This window comes from Heterocephalus glaber, unplaced genomic scaffold (genome assembly GCF_053883595.1).
Source record: "Heterocephalus glaber isolate CG9 unplaced genomic scaffold, H.glaber_assembly_v1.0 deba00001460, whole genome shotgun sequence".
Taxonomy (NCBI): Eukaryota; Metazoa; Chordata; class Mammalia; order Rodentia; family Bathyergidae; genus Heterocephalus; species Heterocephalus glaber.
Genome location: NW_028258307.1, coordinates 747,499 through 766,933, shown reverse-complemented (window position 1 = coordinate 766,933; position 19,435 = coordinate 747,499). Strand labels below are relative to the sequence as shown.

At 49.9% G+C, this 19,435-nt stretch overlaps 1 protein-coding gene across 2 annotated transcripts in view; it reads left to right on the top strand.

The window, feature by feature from the left end:
* Positions 1-60: 60 nt before the first annotated feature.
* Positions 61-19,435, top strand: part of Gata4 (GATA binding protein 4) — a 40,438-nt gene continuing 21,063 nt past the window's right edge. For both annotated transcript variants that reach the window (XM_013073460.3, XM_013073459.3), the window contains exon 1: positions 61-673. In XM_013073460.3, the coding sequence (XP_012928914.2) occupies positions 61-673 (613 nt within the window). The remainder of the gene's footprint in view (positions 674-19,435) is intronic.

Sequence of the window (19,435 nt, the reverse complement as noted above, 5' to 3'; positions counted from 1 at the left end):
TTTCCGGCTGACTCTGACCTCCGCGTCCCGCCAGCCGCCCTCCGGCCGCCAGCGAGGACCATGTACCAGAGCCTGGCCATGGCTGCCAACCACGGGCCCCCGCCCGGGGCCTACGAGGCGGGCGGCCCGGGCGCCTTCATGCCCGGCGCGGGCGCCGCGTCCTCGCCGGTCTACGTGCCCACGCCGCGCGTGCCCTCCGCGGTGCTCGGCCTGTCCTACCTCCAGGGCGGGGGCGCGGGCGCCGCAGCGGGGGCCGGCTCGGGCAGCGGCTCGGGGGCCGCAGCAGGCCCGGCGCCCGGCGCCCAGCAGGGCAGCCCGGGCTGGGGCCAGGCGGGCGCCGAGGGGTCCGCCTACACGCCACCGCCCGTGTCCCCGCGCTTCTCCTTCCCGGGCACCTCGGGCTCCCTGGCGGCCGCCGCAGCCGCAGCCGCCGCGCGCGAAGCCGCAGCCTACAGCAGTGGCGGCGGGGCGGCGGGCTCGGGGCTGGGCGCCCGCGAGCAATACGGGCGCGCGGGCTTCGCCGGCTCCTACTCCGGCCCCTACCCCGCCTACATGGCCGACGTGGGCGCGTCCTGGGCCGCGGCCGCCGCCGCCTCCGCCGGCCCCTTCGACGGCCCGGTGCTGCACAGCCTGCCTGGCCGGGCCAACCCCGCCGCGCGACACCCCAACCTAGGTGAGTCCAGCGCGGGGCGTCTGACGTCCACCCGCGCTCTGCGGGGCAGAGGGGTACTCGCTGCCTGAAGCCGGGGCCAGGGAGGAGGTGGCTGCCGGGAGGGCAATGTGGAGGGAGGCGGCGCCCCCATTGGGCCTCCTGCAAAGGGCAGCTCCCCCTCGGGGGCCTGGGGAGGACCGAGTGACACGGGCTGGGGCCTGAGAGCTGGGCCATTTGGCGGCCCGGTTGGAGGACCCCTCCGAGTGGCAGATGATTTTCCTGTGGGGGATTTCACACCGGACACACAGGAGGGACGAGCAAAGGAGGCCGCCGGAGATGGGTCCAACTGGAGCCTCACCGGGCCTGTCCTGGGGGGGGGGGGGACGGTGCGGTCTCCCGAGCCCGGGCCAGGTGGACACCCCTGGTCCTGTCTGGGAACACAGGAAGCCTGGCGGGGGGGGGGGGCTTCTCTGTAATGCACCAGTTGGCTTTGCTGCCTCTTCCTTGCTTTGCCGCGTGAGAAGGTGCCCTCGCGGTGGGCCCAGTGTCGCTTACCATCCAGAGCAGGCGGGAGGTCGGGTCAGCGTCCACTCCCGCGGGTACAGGTGGCCGCGCTGGGACAGGAAGGGACGTGGCGACCACGGGTTCCACATTCGAAGGACACCGGGTCTTGTGGGGTTTCAGGACCTGAGAGACCATTGGGTTTGGCTCTGGGGGAAGGGAAGCTCAGACTTTGGAAACAAAGTTAACATTTATTGACTACCTACTAAGTGCTAAATCCTTTTGCTTTTGTTCTCACTTTGAATAGTAAAGTCTGTCCCTCCCTGATTCCTGCGTTGGGCTGGCTCCGAGAAAAGTCTCGACTTTCAATAGCTTTTAAATGATTCTCTGGCCCTGGGTGGCCAGGGAAGGTCTCCGGGGGGGTGCAGTCAAATACACATCCCAGGTAAACTGATTAACGTGGAAGTGGCGCCGGTGGTGGCTCCTAGCGCCCCTCCCTCTCCGGGGAGCCCAGACGGCACCCCTGAGAGGAGGGGGGGGAGGAGGGGGAGGAGGAGGGGAGGAGGAGGAGGACGCCCCAGTGCGTGTTGGCGTCCTCACGATGGCTGCTCAGGGCCGCACGGCCTTTGCCTGCTTCCTGGCTCAGGTTCTCTTCACCTAGAGCTCTCTGGGGCTTAGGATTTAAAACCGGGAAAAATGGCCCAGAGTTCCATTTGTGTTAACTTGAGTGAGAGCAGGAGGGAGTGGGGGTTCGTGGTAATCTCCACAGTCCTGGAATGAGAATCTGGCTTGGTTAAGTAGCAGGGGCAAGAGCCACATCCAAAGGCCAGGAAAGCTGTCCCTCCGGGAGTGACAGCTGCAGCAGTGTAGACACGCAGCCACCAGCCACGGGGTGCTGCGTGGGCACAACGAGCATTTAGACTCTGCAGGTGGGTGAGGAAAGAAGTGAAGTTTCCGAGATTACAGTGTCAACCCAGAAGCTGAGGACCATGACCTCCCAGAACTGTCCCCCATGCTGTCCCTCGGCTCTGGCCTCCAGGCAGTCCTTGAAGTTCCTAGTTTTTCTTCTGTCCCTGGCCAAGTGTTTGAAATGGTCAGGCCAGGAGAGGGGCCCTGTCCTCTCTGCGAGGGGCTGTGTGGCTGTTGAGCGTGTTGGTGTTCAAACCCGCAGCTCTGCCCAGGCTCTTAGGTAAGAGCAACTTCAGCCAAAAGCCACACGTGTGAATTCGCCCCAGTGCCAGGGATGGAACCCAGGGCCCTGCTAGTATACGGGTCCTTCCATTCACGTGGGCCCTGGCAAATGCCGGGAGGCTTTAGTGAGCCATCCCAGAGCACTGGACCATCGGGTGATGGGAGGATGAGAGAACCATCCTGGGAAATTATCGAAGAGCTCTGGGAGGAGTTAGTCCCCACCCTGCCCTGAGAGGGCCCGTGTGCACACAGGTACCCGTGTCCCATGGGACCTGGGCAAGGAACTTGCCTCTCTCAGTCTCATCTCTTTCTGTATACGGGATCAGCGTGACAACTTTGAGTGTTGCCTAAATTAGATAAGGTAATACTTGTGATATACAGCATTTGACTGCGGCCCTTTGTAAATGGTGATTGTTTTATTGAACACTGTCATGTAGAATGACCAATTTCTCTGGTTTTCTTGGGACTGAGGGCTTCCTAGGACTTGAGGTTTTTAGTGCTAAACCTAGGACAGTCCCCAACAGGCAGAGGACACCCTGAACAGATATGAAAATGGGCAAATTAGCCATCATTTTGGTATGAGGTAGGGTGCTGAGAGAAAGAAGAAGCAAAAAGGATTCTTCCCTCAGTCTGAGACTCTGGAAGTCTTTACCTAAGCGATGCCGTCCTCATTGTTCTAGAAAGGTGAGTAGGAGTTTTCCAGGAAAAAAAATACAGTTGAAAGAAAGAAAGTCAGCCAGCTGGCCATCCTCACTTACTAACACTGTGTGTAGGACCATAAAGACACAACCTTTCTTTTACTTAAATAATGTGTTTATTACTATAGCTAAAACCACACTGATTCAGCCTTGATTCAAAATGTTCTCAATTTTAATGATAAAAAATAAAAGAAAATTTTTATTTTTTATGAAGCATTAACTTACAACCTTATAAGCTCCAGAGTTCTGTTAATAGAATAAGACAAAAATCAAAATGATATAAGCCAACAGGGGCATCTGGAAAGCCCTGCACTTAGGGTGGAAGGAATTATTCTGCCTTGATCGTAATGTATGTGAACTTTGATTTATTCCAAGTTCAATATAAGCCATGACCCTGAAACAATTGTTGAAATCATTAATTACAACATTAATGGAATTCTGTGACCTTACCGAGGGCAGGTGCAGAGTCTTACTCATATTCAAGTGCCTGGCACATGCTGGGCACTTAGCAAATATTTAAGTAGAGATCTAGGAGGTTATTGCCCCAGGATTCTGCCCTGGTCAAACCACACAGAATGGGGCTTGAGGACTTTAAGAGGCGGACTGGGGCTGGAGGGAGGAGTGCATGTGGAAGCCTTGTGTGGGGGGGGGTCCCATGGGAAGGGAAGGAGGAAGAAGTAGGGCTTTGAAAGTCTTGTGTTGTGGTGGGGAGGCAGCAGCATCACCCTGAACTGCAGTGGCTTGGGGTGCAGGGTGGATGACAACTTGTCCTCCTGGTAAGCTGGGTGCTAGATGTGCCACTGGGAGGCTCCATGGCCGCTGGTGGTGGGGCTTTTTTGCATTTTGGCAAGACCCATGCAAATGGACTTTTATCAGGGAGCTTTTTATTGTGTGTACATTACACCAAAGTCCAGTTGCTTTTTGTGCCAATTACTTTTTGTATATACTTAGGGCTGAAAAGGAGACTGAAATGGAAAATATATGTAAATATGCCTTGAAGGGTAGAACATTGTGGTAGATATTACTGGAAAGGCTAAGAAATACATTTACTAAGAAGTAACCATTTCTTTGTGGCATGGAGAAACAAGCAATTATACTCTCTAAGGACCTAATACTTTTGAATTATTGGGGGGCTTGATGAAAACATCATCAAATGTATGTGTATTCAGCATTACTGACACGATTTCTTTAAAAGTTTTGCCCCATTAGGTGTGATGTGGAGCATTCACAGTGTTCTAAGTGTGTTTGGGATCTTTGGGGACTGCTTATCGATGACACCGCTTGCTTTGTGAACCAGCACCTTTACAAGGGGACTCTGTGAGGCCAACTCTGAAGTAGCCTGTTTGGCTAAAGAACAATTTGTCAATCTTCAGGAAAACCAGCTTTGTTTAACTTTCCGGTTACCACCCTGAGCAGGTCAATCAGAGTTGGGACTGGTCTTTGGAACCAAGGGGAGAGGCAAGTAAATGAGGAAAGTGTGTATTGGGGTGGCCTGGGTGTGTCACCACCTCTAGAGAAACCTGCCATTGGCCCAATTGTGTCCCATCAGAAGGTCAGACCATATTTGCTAGGCACTTTCTAAGTGCTCAGGTGGAGTGATGGACAGGAGACAGTTTTAGATAACACTTTCTTCTGTATGGGTCCCCATGTTTTCTTCCTTACACGCACTGAGAAAACAAACATACTCTGAGGTGTGGGGAGATGGGACTGTGATACATGTGGGTGGGAGCATAAATTGGTGCAACTGTTATGGGCAGTCCTTGGTAAATCAGGCCAGTGGCAAAGCAGACAGCCTGGGTAGAGAAAGTTTCACTTGAGGAATTCATTCTACAACTGTGTGGCACGTTACGTGCATCATTGTGCTGTAACTGAAACTGGAAATTTATAACCTTAAATGCACATCATTAGGGGTCTGCTTGTACACATGTGGTCCGTACAAACCACAAGACAGCACATGGGCATAAAAGTGATGAGGGCTGCTATGGGATCCTTTCAATACATTGTACTCTGCGCGGGCTCGTGCGCGTGTGTGTGTGTGTGTGTGTGTGTGTGTGTGTGTGTGTGTGTGTTAGATTACATTCACCTGAAAATACACAGATTATCCCTGGATATCTGGAAATATTATCCCAGAGATAATCTGTGACTTGGAACTTAAAGACTCTTAACCATGTTTGTGGTCATTTCTTATGCCTCATTATTAATTAACCTATTAAATAATAACACGAATTTAAAATGTGGGGAAGTTGCAGTTAGGTCTGGTTCGGACATTTTTATCGTCTTAAGTGTTAAGTATTCCCATTGCTGTATGGCTTAGCTTAGAACTTTTTCATCTTGCCAAGCTCTGTGCCCACTAAGAAACACCCCCCAGTCCTCCCCAGTCCTCAGCGGCATTTACTCTACTTTCTGTCTTTATGAATGTGACTACTCCAGGTACTCCATACAAGTGGACTCTCACAGTATTTGTCCTTTTCTGTCTGGTTTGACTTAGCAGAACGTCTTTGAGATTCATCCATGCCGTAGCATGCTCATTGCCTTCCTTTTTGCAGTGGATTAATACTCCAATGTAGGCCACATTTTGTTTTCATTGGGGATGGACAATAGATTTGCTTCCACTTCTTGCTGGTGTGAATAGTGCTGCTATAAACATGGATGTGCACGTGGATCTTGAAGGATGTGAATGAATGTTATTACCCATTTTTAGATGCCCTTTTTTTTTTTTGGTGCTGGGAATCGAACTCGGGACCTTGCGCTTTTGAGGCAAGCAGGGGCACCACTGATCTAAATCCCCGGCCCTTGTTATTACCCATTTTTAAAAAATGTATTAAGTCAATTAAGCTCTTAAAAACAGACATGCATGATGTAAAAATCACCTTTCTGAAAGTCTCTGCTTTTTAAAACATTCTATATTTAGTGTTTATGGATGCAAAAGGAAAGTGCTTTAGAACATACTTGTTTATTGAATTCAGTTTTTACGTATTCTTTTACAAATTCCTTGGGGTTTTTTTCTTACTCTGAAGCTGCTAGAAGATCCTGCCAGGCAGATTGATACCATCTTTCCTTGCTTAATTGGGCTTTTGATTTTGCTTAACCAACTCTGGTTACTTTATTGAAGGAGTAAACCCTTCTACTCTCCATGCTGGCACCAGTAAGTCAGCAATTGTCAGAGGCCCCTGCCCCACACTGATGAGGTTCCCAAGCTCCCTCCTGGCCACAACCACTCACCCACTTGGTTGTGAGCGACCTGCATTTAGGGTCAAAGCCATTCCAAATGCTGCTGCTTCTGTTTGCATGAGAAGAAGACAGCAGTGCTTGTTGGAGGAGAGGGTGGGGTGGGACACACGCTGCTTTAAGAACTTGAAGGGATGTGATTGACCTTTGATAGACAGACAGGGCTTCATGTAACATATTTGTGGCTGGATTGCTCAGGCATTTTATTGGCTATCTAGAGAGCTACTCTTTTGCACCTTCTAAAAAAAGACAGGAAAGATTATATGAGTGGGGTTCTATTAGGAATAACCTCAAATCTGTTTTAATTTATATGAAATAAATGTATAGTATTGGCACAGTGATGCTCAGATCCTAGCAACACCTTTTCAAGGAGAGCAGCCTGTATCTTGCACAGAATTCCACTGTGAGTAGTGCGTGTGGTCCTTTGTCAGGGACCAATGAGGAAATCACTAGGTGACCAGGACTTGTAAGTCTTTCCTGGACAAGTGGATATGAAGATCTCCATTTTGCTGGCAGGAAACCAGTGCTCAGAAAGATGAATCTGCTCACAGGGAGCAGGCAACATTTCTACCTACCTGTGGGATCCAGCCTCGGATTGGACTCCCCTGCACACAGACTCACAGATACACACTTTGCATTTGCCAGTTTAAGATGGGGCACTGACCCCATCCGGGTCTGTGGTGGTGGGAGGAGTCCGTGCACGCTCAGGTTCCCCACCACTGGCCTCTCCCACCAGCCCTCTTCCCCGTGCAGGGTCTCCCTGAGAAACCGTCTCATCCCTGTCCTGCCGAGCCCGCCCTTAGTCTGCCATGGAAGGAATCCCAGTCTTGCACACACTTCCTTTTCAGCCTCTCCTTCTGGGTGCATAGATTTACAGAGAGGTCCCCAGAATTCAGACCCTGCACACCAGAGGAGTCCCTGAACTCCAGAGCCTGCTGCTTAAGAGAAAAACACCTGTGGCTCCCTCAGACACCACTTTCCTGAGAGCAGTCTGTAACCTCCTTCCCTGTCTTTGCTTTGCTCTGAAGATTTCAAAGAAAGGAGGAGGGAAAAGCACAGTAATTATGATTGTGGTATAGATGCGTATGTGGCATGGATCCAAATGGGAGTTAAAATAAAAACAAAAACAACAACAAAAACAGTGCAGGCAGAAGAGCCCCCATGACCTGGTCAAAGCTGAGCCTAGCGGCCTATCAGTGGAAGTGTTCCTGTTTCTGGCAGGTGGCCTGGGGTTTTATCTATTACTGCTCTGTAATCAGAATTGGGCCAGGATAGTCAAGCTCCTTATCTGAATGAAGGGAATTTGGTTTTCTGGCCTTCAACATTTTACAGGAGCCCAGTGATTGACTTGATGTTTTAAAATATCTTTCTCCTCCAAAGACACAGTAGAACCATGCCGGTGAGCCATCCTGTATTTGCAGTCATGGAAAAGCCTTGCCACGTGGTGTTTGGAACTGTCTTTCCAAACTGAATGGCTGCAGATGTACTTTATTTTGGGGAATGAAAAATCAAGAAGTTACCACCCAACTGTGTTGGTGTGAATTTTGCAGGATTATTAAGCCATGGACTTTGGGATCCAGAGCCAGTTTTGCTTCTTGAAGTTGAATTCAGGCCTTAAATTAGCTCTCTAAGCGTTCTTTTTTCCCTTTCTTCCAGTTTAAATCTCCATTTCTACTTCCACAAATTCGGTCAAACTTTATCACCTCCATTTAGAACTGATCAATAGCAACTGGTGAGCAGGTTAATTATAATCGCAGAATAAACGCTGAAGTCTCAAAGTTCACCACTTTTGCAATGTTTTCAAACCCCTCGGGGTCCATGCCAAGAGGTGCTCATTGACCCATTCCAGCAGGTGTGGGAGTCTGAGCCGGGGCAGACAATCGGATCTGATTCAGGGCACTCAATTTGGTTTCTTATCTATGGCCTTTCCTATCTTATGATGTCTGTCATTGCAGATAGAAAAGTTCATCAGTTGAGCTGGGAAATGGCAAGTTACATTTTCTTCTGATAAAAGTTTTCTAGGTGCTGTTTTATCAGATTGGGTTGAAATTGTATGTGTCTCTGTCAAGGTCTGCAGTGACCTTTTCAGATATTTTATCAGGTATTAGGTGAGGGAGACCTTTTTTTTCTTTCTTTCTTTGACCTAGGAAAGAATGACCTGACTTCCAAGATCGTAAATCAAACCAGGTAAAGAGAGGCAATAATACAAGTTGCCCCTCAAAATTGAGTGGGCGGGGAAAAACAAACAACAAATAAAGCCTTTCCCTAGCATACGGCAAGAACTTAACTTGACCCTAAATGAAGAATGTGGCTCTCATGGAGTACACAGTTAATAGGAAAGTATTCTTATTTGAAAAAGAAAGTGTTTTCCAGGCAAAGATGGCCTCAGGAAAACAAGCAGTTTTTAAAAAATAAAAAATAGTATGAGTAAAACTTTAATTATCCTTTTAGTAAAGTCAGTGTTTAATATGGCAAAATGAAAAGCTCAGATAAACCAATGTGCAAATAATTAGTAATCTCACCATCTCTAGATAACCACTACTAGGCATTAATCCTCGACCTTTTTGTTACCCTACTTATACAGGCATGTGTATATCTATATTTTTATTACATTTTTTTTTTTTGTTACTGGGGATCGAACTCAGGACCTTGCACTTTCGAGGCAGGTGGCGGCACCACTGAGCTAAATCCTGGGCCTATCTATATTTTTAAATAGTCATAAAAGTTACTGCTTAAAGTCATTCCATGCTGAAGACAGTTTCTATAAGATTAGTGAGGCAGACTGGTTCCCAAAGACTGACCCCCTAAATAAAGCAAAAATGGGAAATTCATCCAACAAGCTGTCAATAGTAGCCAATCAAATGAAAGAGTTGTGTGTAAAGAGATGTGTTTTCAGTTCTACAGTACATAATTGATAGTGAATTTACAGCTAGAGCTTAGAAGTTGTGGGTTTTTTGTTTTTTGGCGCTGGGGATCCTTGAGCATGGTAGGCATGTGCAGTACCGCTGAGCTGCACCTTCAGTGCGTTGATGCCTTAAATCGGCGCCCCTTGGCGTGAGGTCACCTCTGCAGGATGTGTTGCTTTGTGAGGCTCCACTGGCTGGTAGGCTGAGCTGTAGCTGTCAGCCTGTGCCAGGGATGCAGAAGCTCCCAGGTCTGACCCTGGCACACCCTGGGATCTGTCCCGTGCCTTCTCCTTGCCGAGTCTGACCTTGGGCTGCGAATGGCCTCTCTTTTCCTCCCTATCCGCACTTGTAAGGTGAAGAAGTTAGGCCAGGTATGAAAAGGGCCGCAAGGGCTGCTCCAGAGTTCTTTGGAGATACTTGCAGTTTGGCTTCTGGCGAGGATGTGTCAGGCTGCCAGTGCCATGGGCCAGACCACAGCCGCCTTGTTGATGTTTGACCTTGAACCTTCCTGGGTGGCAAACTCTGGCTCACGCCCCTAGGTAAGCAGGTTTCCATGGCCACATTAATGTGTTTCCACTCTGTGTTAAGCACAGTGTCTAGGAAATCTTGAGTTTCATGGACTGATTTTGTTTCTTATACATAATAAAATATTTAGCCACTAAAATGTAAAAGTCAACTTTAGGAAACCACGGTTGTGACCCCAGGAGGGCGTGGGTTTCGTTCCTTTGGTTGGTGATAAACCCATGAAGTGTCAGAGGGTCTAGGAAGCAGCAGCAGAGCTGGTTGCAAACTCCAGTACCAAACTGCTTTGCTTCATTGCTTAATAATCCAGGAAGTCTTCCGCCACTCCTGTGAGCTGCACACAAGAGCAAAGTGCTCTCCGAGTCTGAGCAGCTTGGAGTCCTGTAGGAAAGAAGAAAAGTAAGCGCAGTCTCCCAAGAGTCAGAACCAGATGGCGGCTCCTGCTGCAGACACGTTTGGGGAGTTGGCACGTGTGCTTTGGGCAGGGCACACTCATGAGCTGCAGGCCTGGCACAGGCAGCCTGGTGTTCAGGAGAAGAGGAGGGGATGAAACTCGAGGCTAATTTCAGGGCCCAACCTGGATCCCCAGCCTGGGATGGAAGAGGGTGTGGTCAGTTGGGCCCGGGAGGCAGGGCCTTGTGCTGGCCCTGAGCTGGTCCTCTCCCTAAAGACAGGAGATGGTGTGAGAGCCCTCCAGCCTGCATGGATTATCAATCTAGATAATCACAGGGGAAATAATGTACTGCTTATGCAGCCGTGCCTGCCAGGCCCTGTGGGTGGGTTCACCAGACTACCTGCCACCCAGGAGGCTGCAGGTGAAGCTGAAAGCCATGATTAACCTGGCCTTCTCTCTTTCTTTGAATCTCTCCCCTCCCTGTCTCTCAAAGCCTGAGATTGCACCTGCTGGCCAGTCCTCCCCCACGGAGCCTGCCCTGGCCCTAACTCCTCTCTCTTCCTTTCATTTTAGGCTCAGTTCTCTCCATTTATGTACTTATTTGTCTGTCTGTTTGTTTTGCCGTGCTGGAGATCAAACTCAGGGCTTTGTGCATCCTAGGCAAGCACTCCGCTGCTAACCTCTGACTGCAGCCCTGATTTTTGCCTTTTAAGCCAATTTTTTAATAGAGAAAAGTCCAAGGTGCAAAAGTAGAGCCCAGAAGATCCATCCCCAGCTTCAGAAAATGCCAGTTTGTAACCAGCTACTTCCTTGATATCCCACTACCTCGATGTTCCTCTACCTCGCTATTTCAGAGTATCATTTTGTATCTGCACACACTTCTGTATTGTTTTCCCAAAAGGACTTTAAAAATGCAGCCATATTATCACCCTGAGACAAATTGTCACTCTTTAGTATCATTAACTACCCAGTCAGAGTTCACATGTCCCTGCTTTTCTGGTTTTACCAATGCGTTCAAATCAGAATCTAAGTCAGGCTCGGGTGTGGCCTCTCTTTATGTCTCTTAAGTTTTTTTCCATCTCTAGGCCCCCCTCTCACCTCCTTTTCTCTTTCTTACAACGCTTGCTGAAGAAGCGAGGACTGTGTTTTGGGCACTGCATTCTCTTCGGGACACTCAACATGTCCTTTGTCCCTGCTTTTCACATACATCTGTGATTAGAAAAACGAAATCAGATGGAAAAAGCTGAATCCGATGCAGGTCATGGTACCTTTGACAGCCAGGACCTGGCTCCGTATTTCATGAGTGGATGCAGTGGTGCGGTTCATAAAATCGGTCCTTCATTTATTGGCTGGAAATCTTCGTGACAGCATACACACTTCCATCTTACAGAATATTTGGGTGCAGTGAGGTTTACAGTTTGGAGAGGAGAAGCAGAGTAAATGCCTCCTCCTTTCACTTTACTTGAACTATTCTCTAGCACCTTCCCAAAATTTCCACAGGGAAATGTCTTTGGACCAGGAAGATCTGGGTTTCAGCATCTGTGATGTGCTTTTATCCACATGTCCCCATTGGCTATGTTTGACAGTGGGAAGCTGTTCAAATTGGCCCCTGAGTTTCTTTGACAAAATCTTAGATTAATAATTCCCCGCTTCGCATGCTACAAGATGTTCCAAGCTTTTCGTATGTGCGTTTTCCTCCCAAACCTGAGGTTGGCCATTTCCCCAGAAAACCCTGGCTCCTTCCTGTGTGGAGTGGTCTTTGGAGAGACTCTAGCTGTACTTGCTGTGAGTGGGTTGGTCATTGACCCTGTTAGGGATACTTTCCCCTCCCACCCAGAGATAGGATAAATACATTATGTGTTTCTAACACTGGTCCAGTGCAGATTTGGGAACAAAGTGCTTTTCTTTCACATCATGCATTTTTACAATCAAGGTAAAGTATGTCTACTTTTTAAATTGCCATTGTATTCCTGAGTTCGGTGCTTTTACGAGCAGCCACATCATTGTGGAACCTTCGCTACCATCCATCTCCACAACTTCTTCACTGAAAGTTTTACCCATTCAGCAGTAGATCTCCATATCCCCTCTCTCCAGAGCTCGGCAGCCCCTCTTCTGCTCTCTGCCTCTGAATAGAACTGCTGTAGATATCTTGTGTACTCAGAACCACACAGCCCCTGTCCTTTAGGGACTAGCTAATTTCCCTTAGCACACTGCCCTCCACATGCCTCCATTTTGTCCCACAAGGGAGCATTTCCTTCTTCTTCAAGGCTGAGTAATAAATATGCCCTTGTGTGTAGAGACCGTGTCTAGTTTGTCTGTTCTTTTTTTTTGTGGTACTGGGGATCGAACTCAGGTCCTTGCGCTTGCAAGGCAGGCGGCAGAACCACTAAGCTAAATCCCCAGCCCTAGTTTGTCTGTTCATCCCTCCTTGGGCTCTTGGGTTGCTTCTTTGACTCTTGTGAATAAAGCTGCTGTCTTCACATGGGTGTATAAATATCTGTTAGAGTCTCTGCTTCCACTTCTTTTGTATCTACCCACAGTGGCATTGCTGGGTAATTGTGTGGTTTTGAAAAAACATGCTGTTTTCTACAGTGACCGTGCCACGTTCCGTGGACTGGGCTGGGCTTTCCCGAGGGTCCTTGCCCACAGCTGGCACCACGTTTCCTCGATCTCCTCTGATGCCGCGCTGTCCTTGGCGGTGGTCACAGGAAGGTGTCCGTCGCCCCCCCCCATTCAGCTCTCGCCCATGCTCTGGCAGCCTCTGGGCTAATGGTGCGAATGACCCTGCCAGTGAGGCCACTGCGTGTGTGAGGCCTGGCACCCACTCTTCATTGTTGCCACGGGAGGAAGAATCGCTTCTGCTCGGCTTCTGGGAGCCCCTTGGGCTTGGGATTGGGCTTGGGCTTGGGCTTGGGCAAGGCTTGGTCTCCCGGGAAGCTCGGAGCAGCGGAGCTTCCAGGCTGGCAGTGGACTCCGGAGGTCAGTTGTGCTTTTCTGGAGGTCGCTGCCATGGTGGTTTCGGGTGTGGACACCACAGCCCTCACTCACAGGAAGTACGGGACCACCTAGTACCTGTTTCCTTTCTTTCTTAGGCAGGGTCTCACTATGTAAACTAGGCTGGCCCTCAGCTCACTGTGTGGCCCATACCGGCCCCCCCCGGAACTCATGGCAATCCTCCTGCCTCGGTTGTGCTCCGCCCAGCACTTTCCTGTTATTGGGATCATAATTCCCCTAGCCTGGAAGTGTTTCTAGGGCAGGAATCATTTAGGGTTGGTAATACCTGATAAATTCCAGATGAACATGCATTTGCTGGAAAGATCCAGTCTGGAATTCATTCTAAAGCAGGCGGGCCCTGTGGTCCTACTTCCATGTGTGGCCCTACTGCAACATCATCAGAGAGAGGATCCATTTTTGCAAAGGGGCACAAGAGATGGGCTGATCAGACATCAGGGACAGGGAGCCCAGAAAGGCAGAGGGCTGGGGCAGCTGTAGGAATGGGCAGAGGCAGCCGGGCCTGGAGGTAGGGATGGTCAAGGGGAGCATGGAGCGCTCCTGTGCAGCTGGGAACAGGTGGATCTGAGACCCGGGTGGAAGTGTCGGGGTGTCCGGTGGCCTCTGCCTGAGGCCTTGGGGAAGGAGAAAGCCCCAGAGTGGAGGAGGAACTCTGTAGAGCAGGCTGCAACCACAGGCAGGGGCTGTGGCACTAGCAATGCGTCTGCTGCCGGAGGAGCTGAGAAGGGAAACTGAAGGCCTCAGGGCTCTGGCACTGCAGAGGACAGGGCAGTGTGCCCTCATGTGCCCTGTGCATTTGACCTGGCAGAAGCCTCCTGACTGTTTTCCTGACCCCACAGTACCCTGTGGCCCTGGCGATGCCCTCTTCGGCTTGCAAAGCATCCCCCAAAGCCTCCCATCCTGGGTGTTCCGGCCTGGAGCCGGGTCTGTAGGTCCTTTCCCTTCCCACCCCAAGCAGCGAGCAGCGAGCAGCGTGACCCTGTGCTGAGTCTCTCCAATCTGTCCACCGGTCACTGCCTCTCGACTCCTCCTAGCAGCCGGGCTGGAGACACAGACCCCGCCTGCTCTTTTAAAAGCCGTAAGTGCCTGTTGACTCTACTAGATGGGATGGTTCCCCTGCCTGAAGTGCTTCGCAGAAGTGACAAGACACTTTCCTGCGGGGAATGTTGATATTAAGTTTCCTGCCCTGTGTAAACACCTCTTGGGGATGGCATTAATAATGGGGACCATTTCCCTGGACAGAGCTAGGGGCCCTGGGGGGAGCAGGGAGAAGAGGACGGGCCCCAGCCTCACGGACCCTGAGCAGCCGTGTGCTGAAGGCCGGCCCACCAGAGCTTGGTCTTCCTTTTCAGGACCTCGCCTTCTATTCCTCCTTTTGATCTCCACCTCTTTATGATTCGGCAGCTGAAAGGGAGAGGCAGTAGAATCGGAGCACCAAGGGAGCTGGTCTGGGGAAAGATACCTAGTTTAAATTTCTGGCTTTATCCCACTTTACACACCCACAAAAATGAATAGAGGGCAGGGGTTGTATCTGAGTGGTAGAGTACTTGTCTAGAGGCTCAAGGCCCTGGGTTCGAGTTCAGTACTGAAAAAAATGAAATAGGATGTACTTCACCAGGTTATTGTAATTGTGCTCATAAATCATAGTAGAGTATTTGGCTTGCAGTATCTATAAATGTAGTTATTCACTCATTCATTGATTGATTGAGACAGCATCTCACTATGTCATTCAGGCTGACCTCGAACTCACTATGTATAGTCCAGGCTGGCCTAAACGTGGGACATTCTTCCTGCCTCAGCCTCCTGAGTGCTGGGATTACAGGCTTATGCACACATTTAAAAACATTACCTACTGTTATTAGAGGAGGTATTATTCCAAGTAGGATTTTTTTGGTTCCACTAATAAAGGGTTGGGAGGCACAGGAGACTGTTGAACTGAGGTTTTGTGTCAGGTAGAATCAGGCCTCTTCCTCTTGAATTAGCCCACATTTGGGGCAGGGTCCCATGGTCTTTCTCTGTAATTCCCTCTTCTTTTTTTTTCTGGTACTCAGAATCGAACTCAGGACCTTGCACTTGCCAGGCAGGTGAAGTGCCACTGAGCTACATCCCTGGCCCTGTAATTCCCTCTTCATAGCGGTTCATTGATGTACACAGAAGCTGACTGGGATCACAGATGCCTGATGGATGACTTTTGTCAAGCTGGAGACTACTTTAAAGACCCTTCCAGAGGAGCTGGGACAAGCTCTCTGCCACTGGGGAGGTTTGAACAATAAGGAAAAACGCAGACAGTACTTGGGTTGAACTGGAAGGAAGAGGACGGGGTGTTTCAGCTGTGGACAGCATGTGAGCCAACCCCTTCCACCTCGGATTATTTCTGAGGAGTCTTTCCTGGGGTCTGAACCAAGTGGTGCTGATGGTTAGCATTATCGTGGTATGACATTGGTTTCCTGAAGCCAGAACGGTGGCACACACCTGGCATCCCAGCACTCGGGAGGCTGAGGCAGGAAGATTGCCCTGGGCTACATAGTGAGTTTAAGGCCAGCGTGGACTACACTGTGAGCTTCTGTCTCAAGAAAAACTAAATAGGTAGATAGCATAAATTTATTTGCTGCCAAGTTGGAGGCAGGACTACTGCCTTGTGAATTTCTGCCCGGAAAGGCACCTAACCTGTGATGGCTGCTGGATTCTGAGCAGATTTGGAGAGGGATGTGAGAGAAGAGGAGCCACTTACTTGTCTGACATGTGTTTGGTTGTCTTCAAAGTTACCCCGCATCAGCTTCCCACTCCTGACTTCCTATGCGCCGTTTGTACTGCAGCAGGGTGCAGGCCGTCCTGGGGCCACCACCTTGGGTCTGTGGCCATTCCAAGCCTGTGATGGGGCAGGGAGGTAAAGCCTGTGGGCATCTTAATGACTGCACAGCCAGGACTGGGTGTGAGGGTAAGGAGAAAGCCAGCCATGGTCCGAGCTGTTTCTGCCAGGGCAGGGGCTTGCCTGGCCCCACACAGGGCCCGAGGGAGCAGGTGGGCAGAGGAACTGGAAGTGGGGAGGAGGACAGAGCCAGGGCCCCAGGCCTGGACCAGGATGAGCAGTCCAGGGACAGTTGTGACATCGGTGGTAGCATTGAGCCCTCGCAAACACAGAGCTTCCAGTGCCCCCGCCCCGCCTGGCACTGCTTTATTTACTCCCAGTGTCTGTCCTGGGGGCAGGAGGTGCGGTGTCCACTGGCAGGTGAGGAAACCCAGGTGACAGCCTGCCCAAGGGCACAGAGGGGCTGAGGCTGGGGGATGCGGCCAGCCTGACTTCCTGAGCGAGTGCCCACCCAGGGTCACCTCGGCTGGGTCAGCAGACAGCAGCCCCTGTGGTCAGGATTTGACTGGTTTATTTTGCTGCTACATTCATTCCTCATGTTTAGTTTTTATAAAGATCAATACATTATTGATTGAAAGGAAGGAGAGGTGGAAGCAACCAAGTGTCCATTGATGAATGAATAAACAGATGGAGTGTGTTCATTTGTTCAGTGGAATATGATTCACCCCTTACAAAGGACATCGGGACACATGCTACAACATGGATAAGCTCTGTGGACATTATATTATGTGAAATAAACCAGTCGGAAAAGAGCAAGCATTATGTGAGCCCCCGCTGTGAGGTGTGGAGAGAAGTCAGAGAGTGGGAGCTGTCAGGGCTGGGGCTGGGGGCTTGGGACCTAATGGTGCAGAGTTTCAGCTGTGCAGGATGACCTGGGTCTGGAGATGGGCCACACTGTGGTGTGAATGCACGGACGCCACTGGACTGTACGCCTACAGTTGTCACAAGGCAGCTGTTAAGTACGTGTCACCACCATTAGAGATTAAAAAGAACAACGCCGAAAAAGAGACAATCCGAGACCTTAGCCAGTGGGAGCAAACTGTGAAAACCTCTCTCCTTAGCATCTCGTTCTCTTTTCCTTCCCAAAGGGGTAACACTCAGGAGAACTCTCCCTCCGCAATTCCTTATATAACCGTGCTTTTGTGAGCCAGGCACAGAGGCACAGGCCTGTAATCCCAGCACTCTGGAAGGCTGAGGCAGGAGGATCCAAAGTTTGAACTCAGCCTGGGTAACTTGGCAACATAGTGAGACCCTGCCTCAAAATGTAAAGGGGGTGGTGCTGGGGACGTAGGTCGCCGGGAAGGCCCTGGGTTCCATTCCCAGTAGTGGCAGGAAGGAGGGAGGGAAAGATTGTTTCTGGGCTCGTCAGTTGTTCTGTCTCACGGAGTCTCAGCCGCCCTGCTGTTACATCCTGGCTGATTACCAGGTAGGTTATTCTTGGTGTGGAGGTGGAAAATAGCGATTTAATAGCTGGTCACTCGAAGCGACTAGCCCAACTCTGATCTGCACATTTTTTGTTTTATAATTCACTTTAAACTTGTAAGTCACATCTTTTATAAGGAAGTGAACATGCTTCATAATTTCCTTTGGCATGTGAATCAAATTGGAATAAAAATCTTACATTTGAAAAAGAAGAATCTCTTTTCTTTGGCTGCTTCACACCTTTCCTAGGAAAAGTGGGGGGAAGTTGTTGGTAAGGGGACCTGAGAGCCCCCCAAGCACCGGCCAGCCCAAGGGCACAGGCGGAGGGGTCGAGGCGGGTGGGGCTCTGTGCGGCCCCCAGTCCGTCCCCTTTAGCTGATTTGTAAATGTTCTCCGGGCTAAAGCTTGCTGAGGCTAGAGCCAAATAAAGGAGAAAGGAAGTGGATGCGATAAAACGTGTCAAATCTGCTTAGAATTTGGGTGAGCACCAAAATATAGTTGGGGAGAGAAGAGTGAGATACCACCAGAAGACCTAAGTGATTGTGATGGTTAATTGTGACGTCAACAGATGAGAAACAGCCCGCGGATTACTGGAGCACAGTTGTGGGTGTGTCTCTGGATGATTGACATGTAGGCCGCTGTCGGAGGCGGACAGACCCAGCCCGGATGTGGGCGGCACCGACCAATGGGCTTGCAGCCTGGGTGAAATAAAAAGGGAAGGAAGCAGGCAGTCTGCCTTTTGGCCTCTTGTGAGGAGCACCAGTCTTTGCCTTCGCCTTTGTCTTTGTATCTTAGTCTGCAGTTCTTTCAGGCTTCTAGCACAGACTCTTTGGTCTTTAAATGCAGACCCTTCGGACTCTTCAGCTTTGCGATCCAGACTACAGTGTGCTCCAGGCCTCCGACCTTGGCTGGATCCCTGGGCTCCCAAGGGGCAGAAGCCCAATTTGCAGGCGGCCATTGGAAGCCTACCTGCTGAACCCCACTGAGGCCCTGGGTGACGAGGAGGGTGCTGCAGGTGGCCATAGCTGGGGAGGTTGCGTACTTGGTCTGCAAACCAGGTAGAGACTGGCTGGGAAAGACAGCAGAGGAAAGGTATTCCTTCTCCCCTTCTTCCCTGAAGAACCTCTGATAGAGTAAAAATTTCATGTCCAGGAGACACCTCGTATCTCCAGCTAGCAAACACTGCCAAAGGGAGTAGAAATCCAGGCCACATGGAGGGAAGGGCTTTGGAAGCTGGTGCGCACTTCTCTGGTCTCCAACTGGGACAAAATCTTCATAAAGTACACAAGGTTGGATATGAAGCAGCAACGTTTTCATTGTTGAAAATGAAAGAAAAGACATTTCTGCTGGGGATTTAGCTCAGTGGTTCCGGCACCTGCCTTGCAAGCGCAAGGTCCTGAGTTCGATCCCTGGTACCAAAAAAAAAAAGAAAAGACATTTCTTCAGTAAAGAAATATGTCAGATCTCTGAAGAAAGCTGTTAACACTGGACTGAAATGCATTAAAAACACACAAAATGGAAAAAATACTGTATTCTTGGAAAGCGTCACAGTATTCTTTATTCCAAATTCCCCCAAACAAATCTGTAAATTTAATGCAGTCGCAGGAAACATCCCAACAGGATTTCTTAAATGCAACTTGTCAAGTGGATTGCAGAATGTATATGGAAGAGTTATTGTACAAGGATAGCCAAGATAATTTTTAAAAAGAAGACTTAAGAATAGGGAACTTGCCTTATCAGAAATCAAAACAAATGGAAGAGGTGCTGGCACAGAAACTAATGCAACGATGTTCGTTACAGCCTGGTCACGGGCAGCAGTGACAAATTACTTGCTGGAACTCGGCCAAGGCATTAGGAGCAGGGAAGCTGTGGAATAAAAAGACTGACATTAGCCTCGGATCCTTTCACATGTCAAGTACAGCTAAACAGTGCTGGGAATTATGGATCAGGATGTAAATGTTACGTACCTTTCCAACGTGAAGCTAATAAATCCTCTTAAGAGAGTGAAGCAGATCCTTGCTGATGTGGAAAAATGTCCGG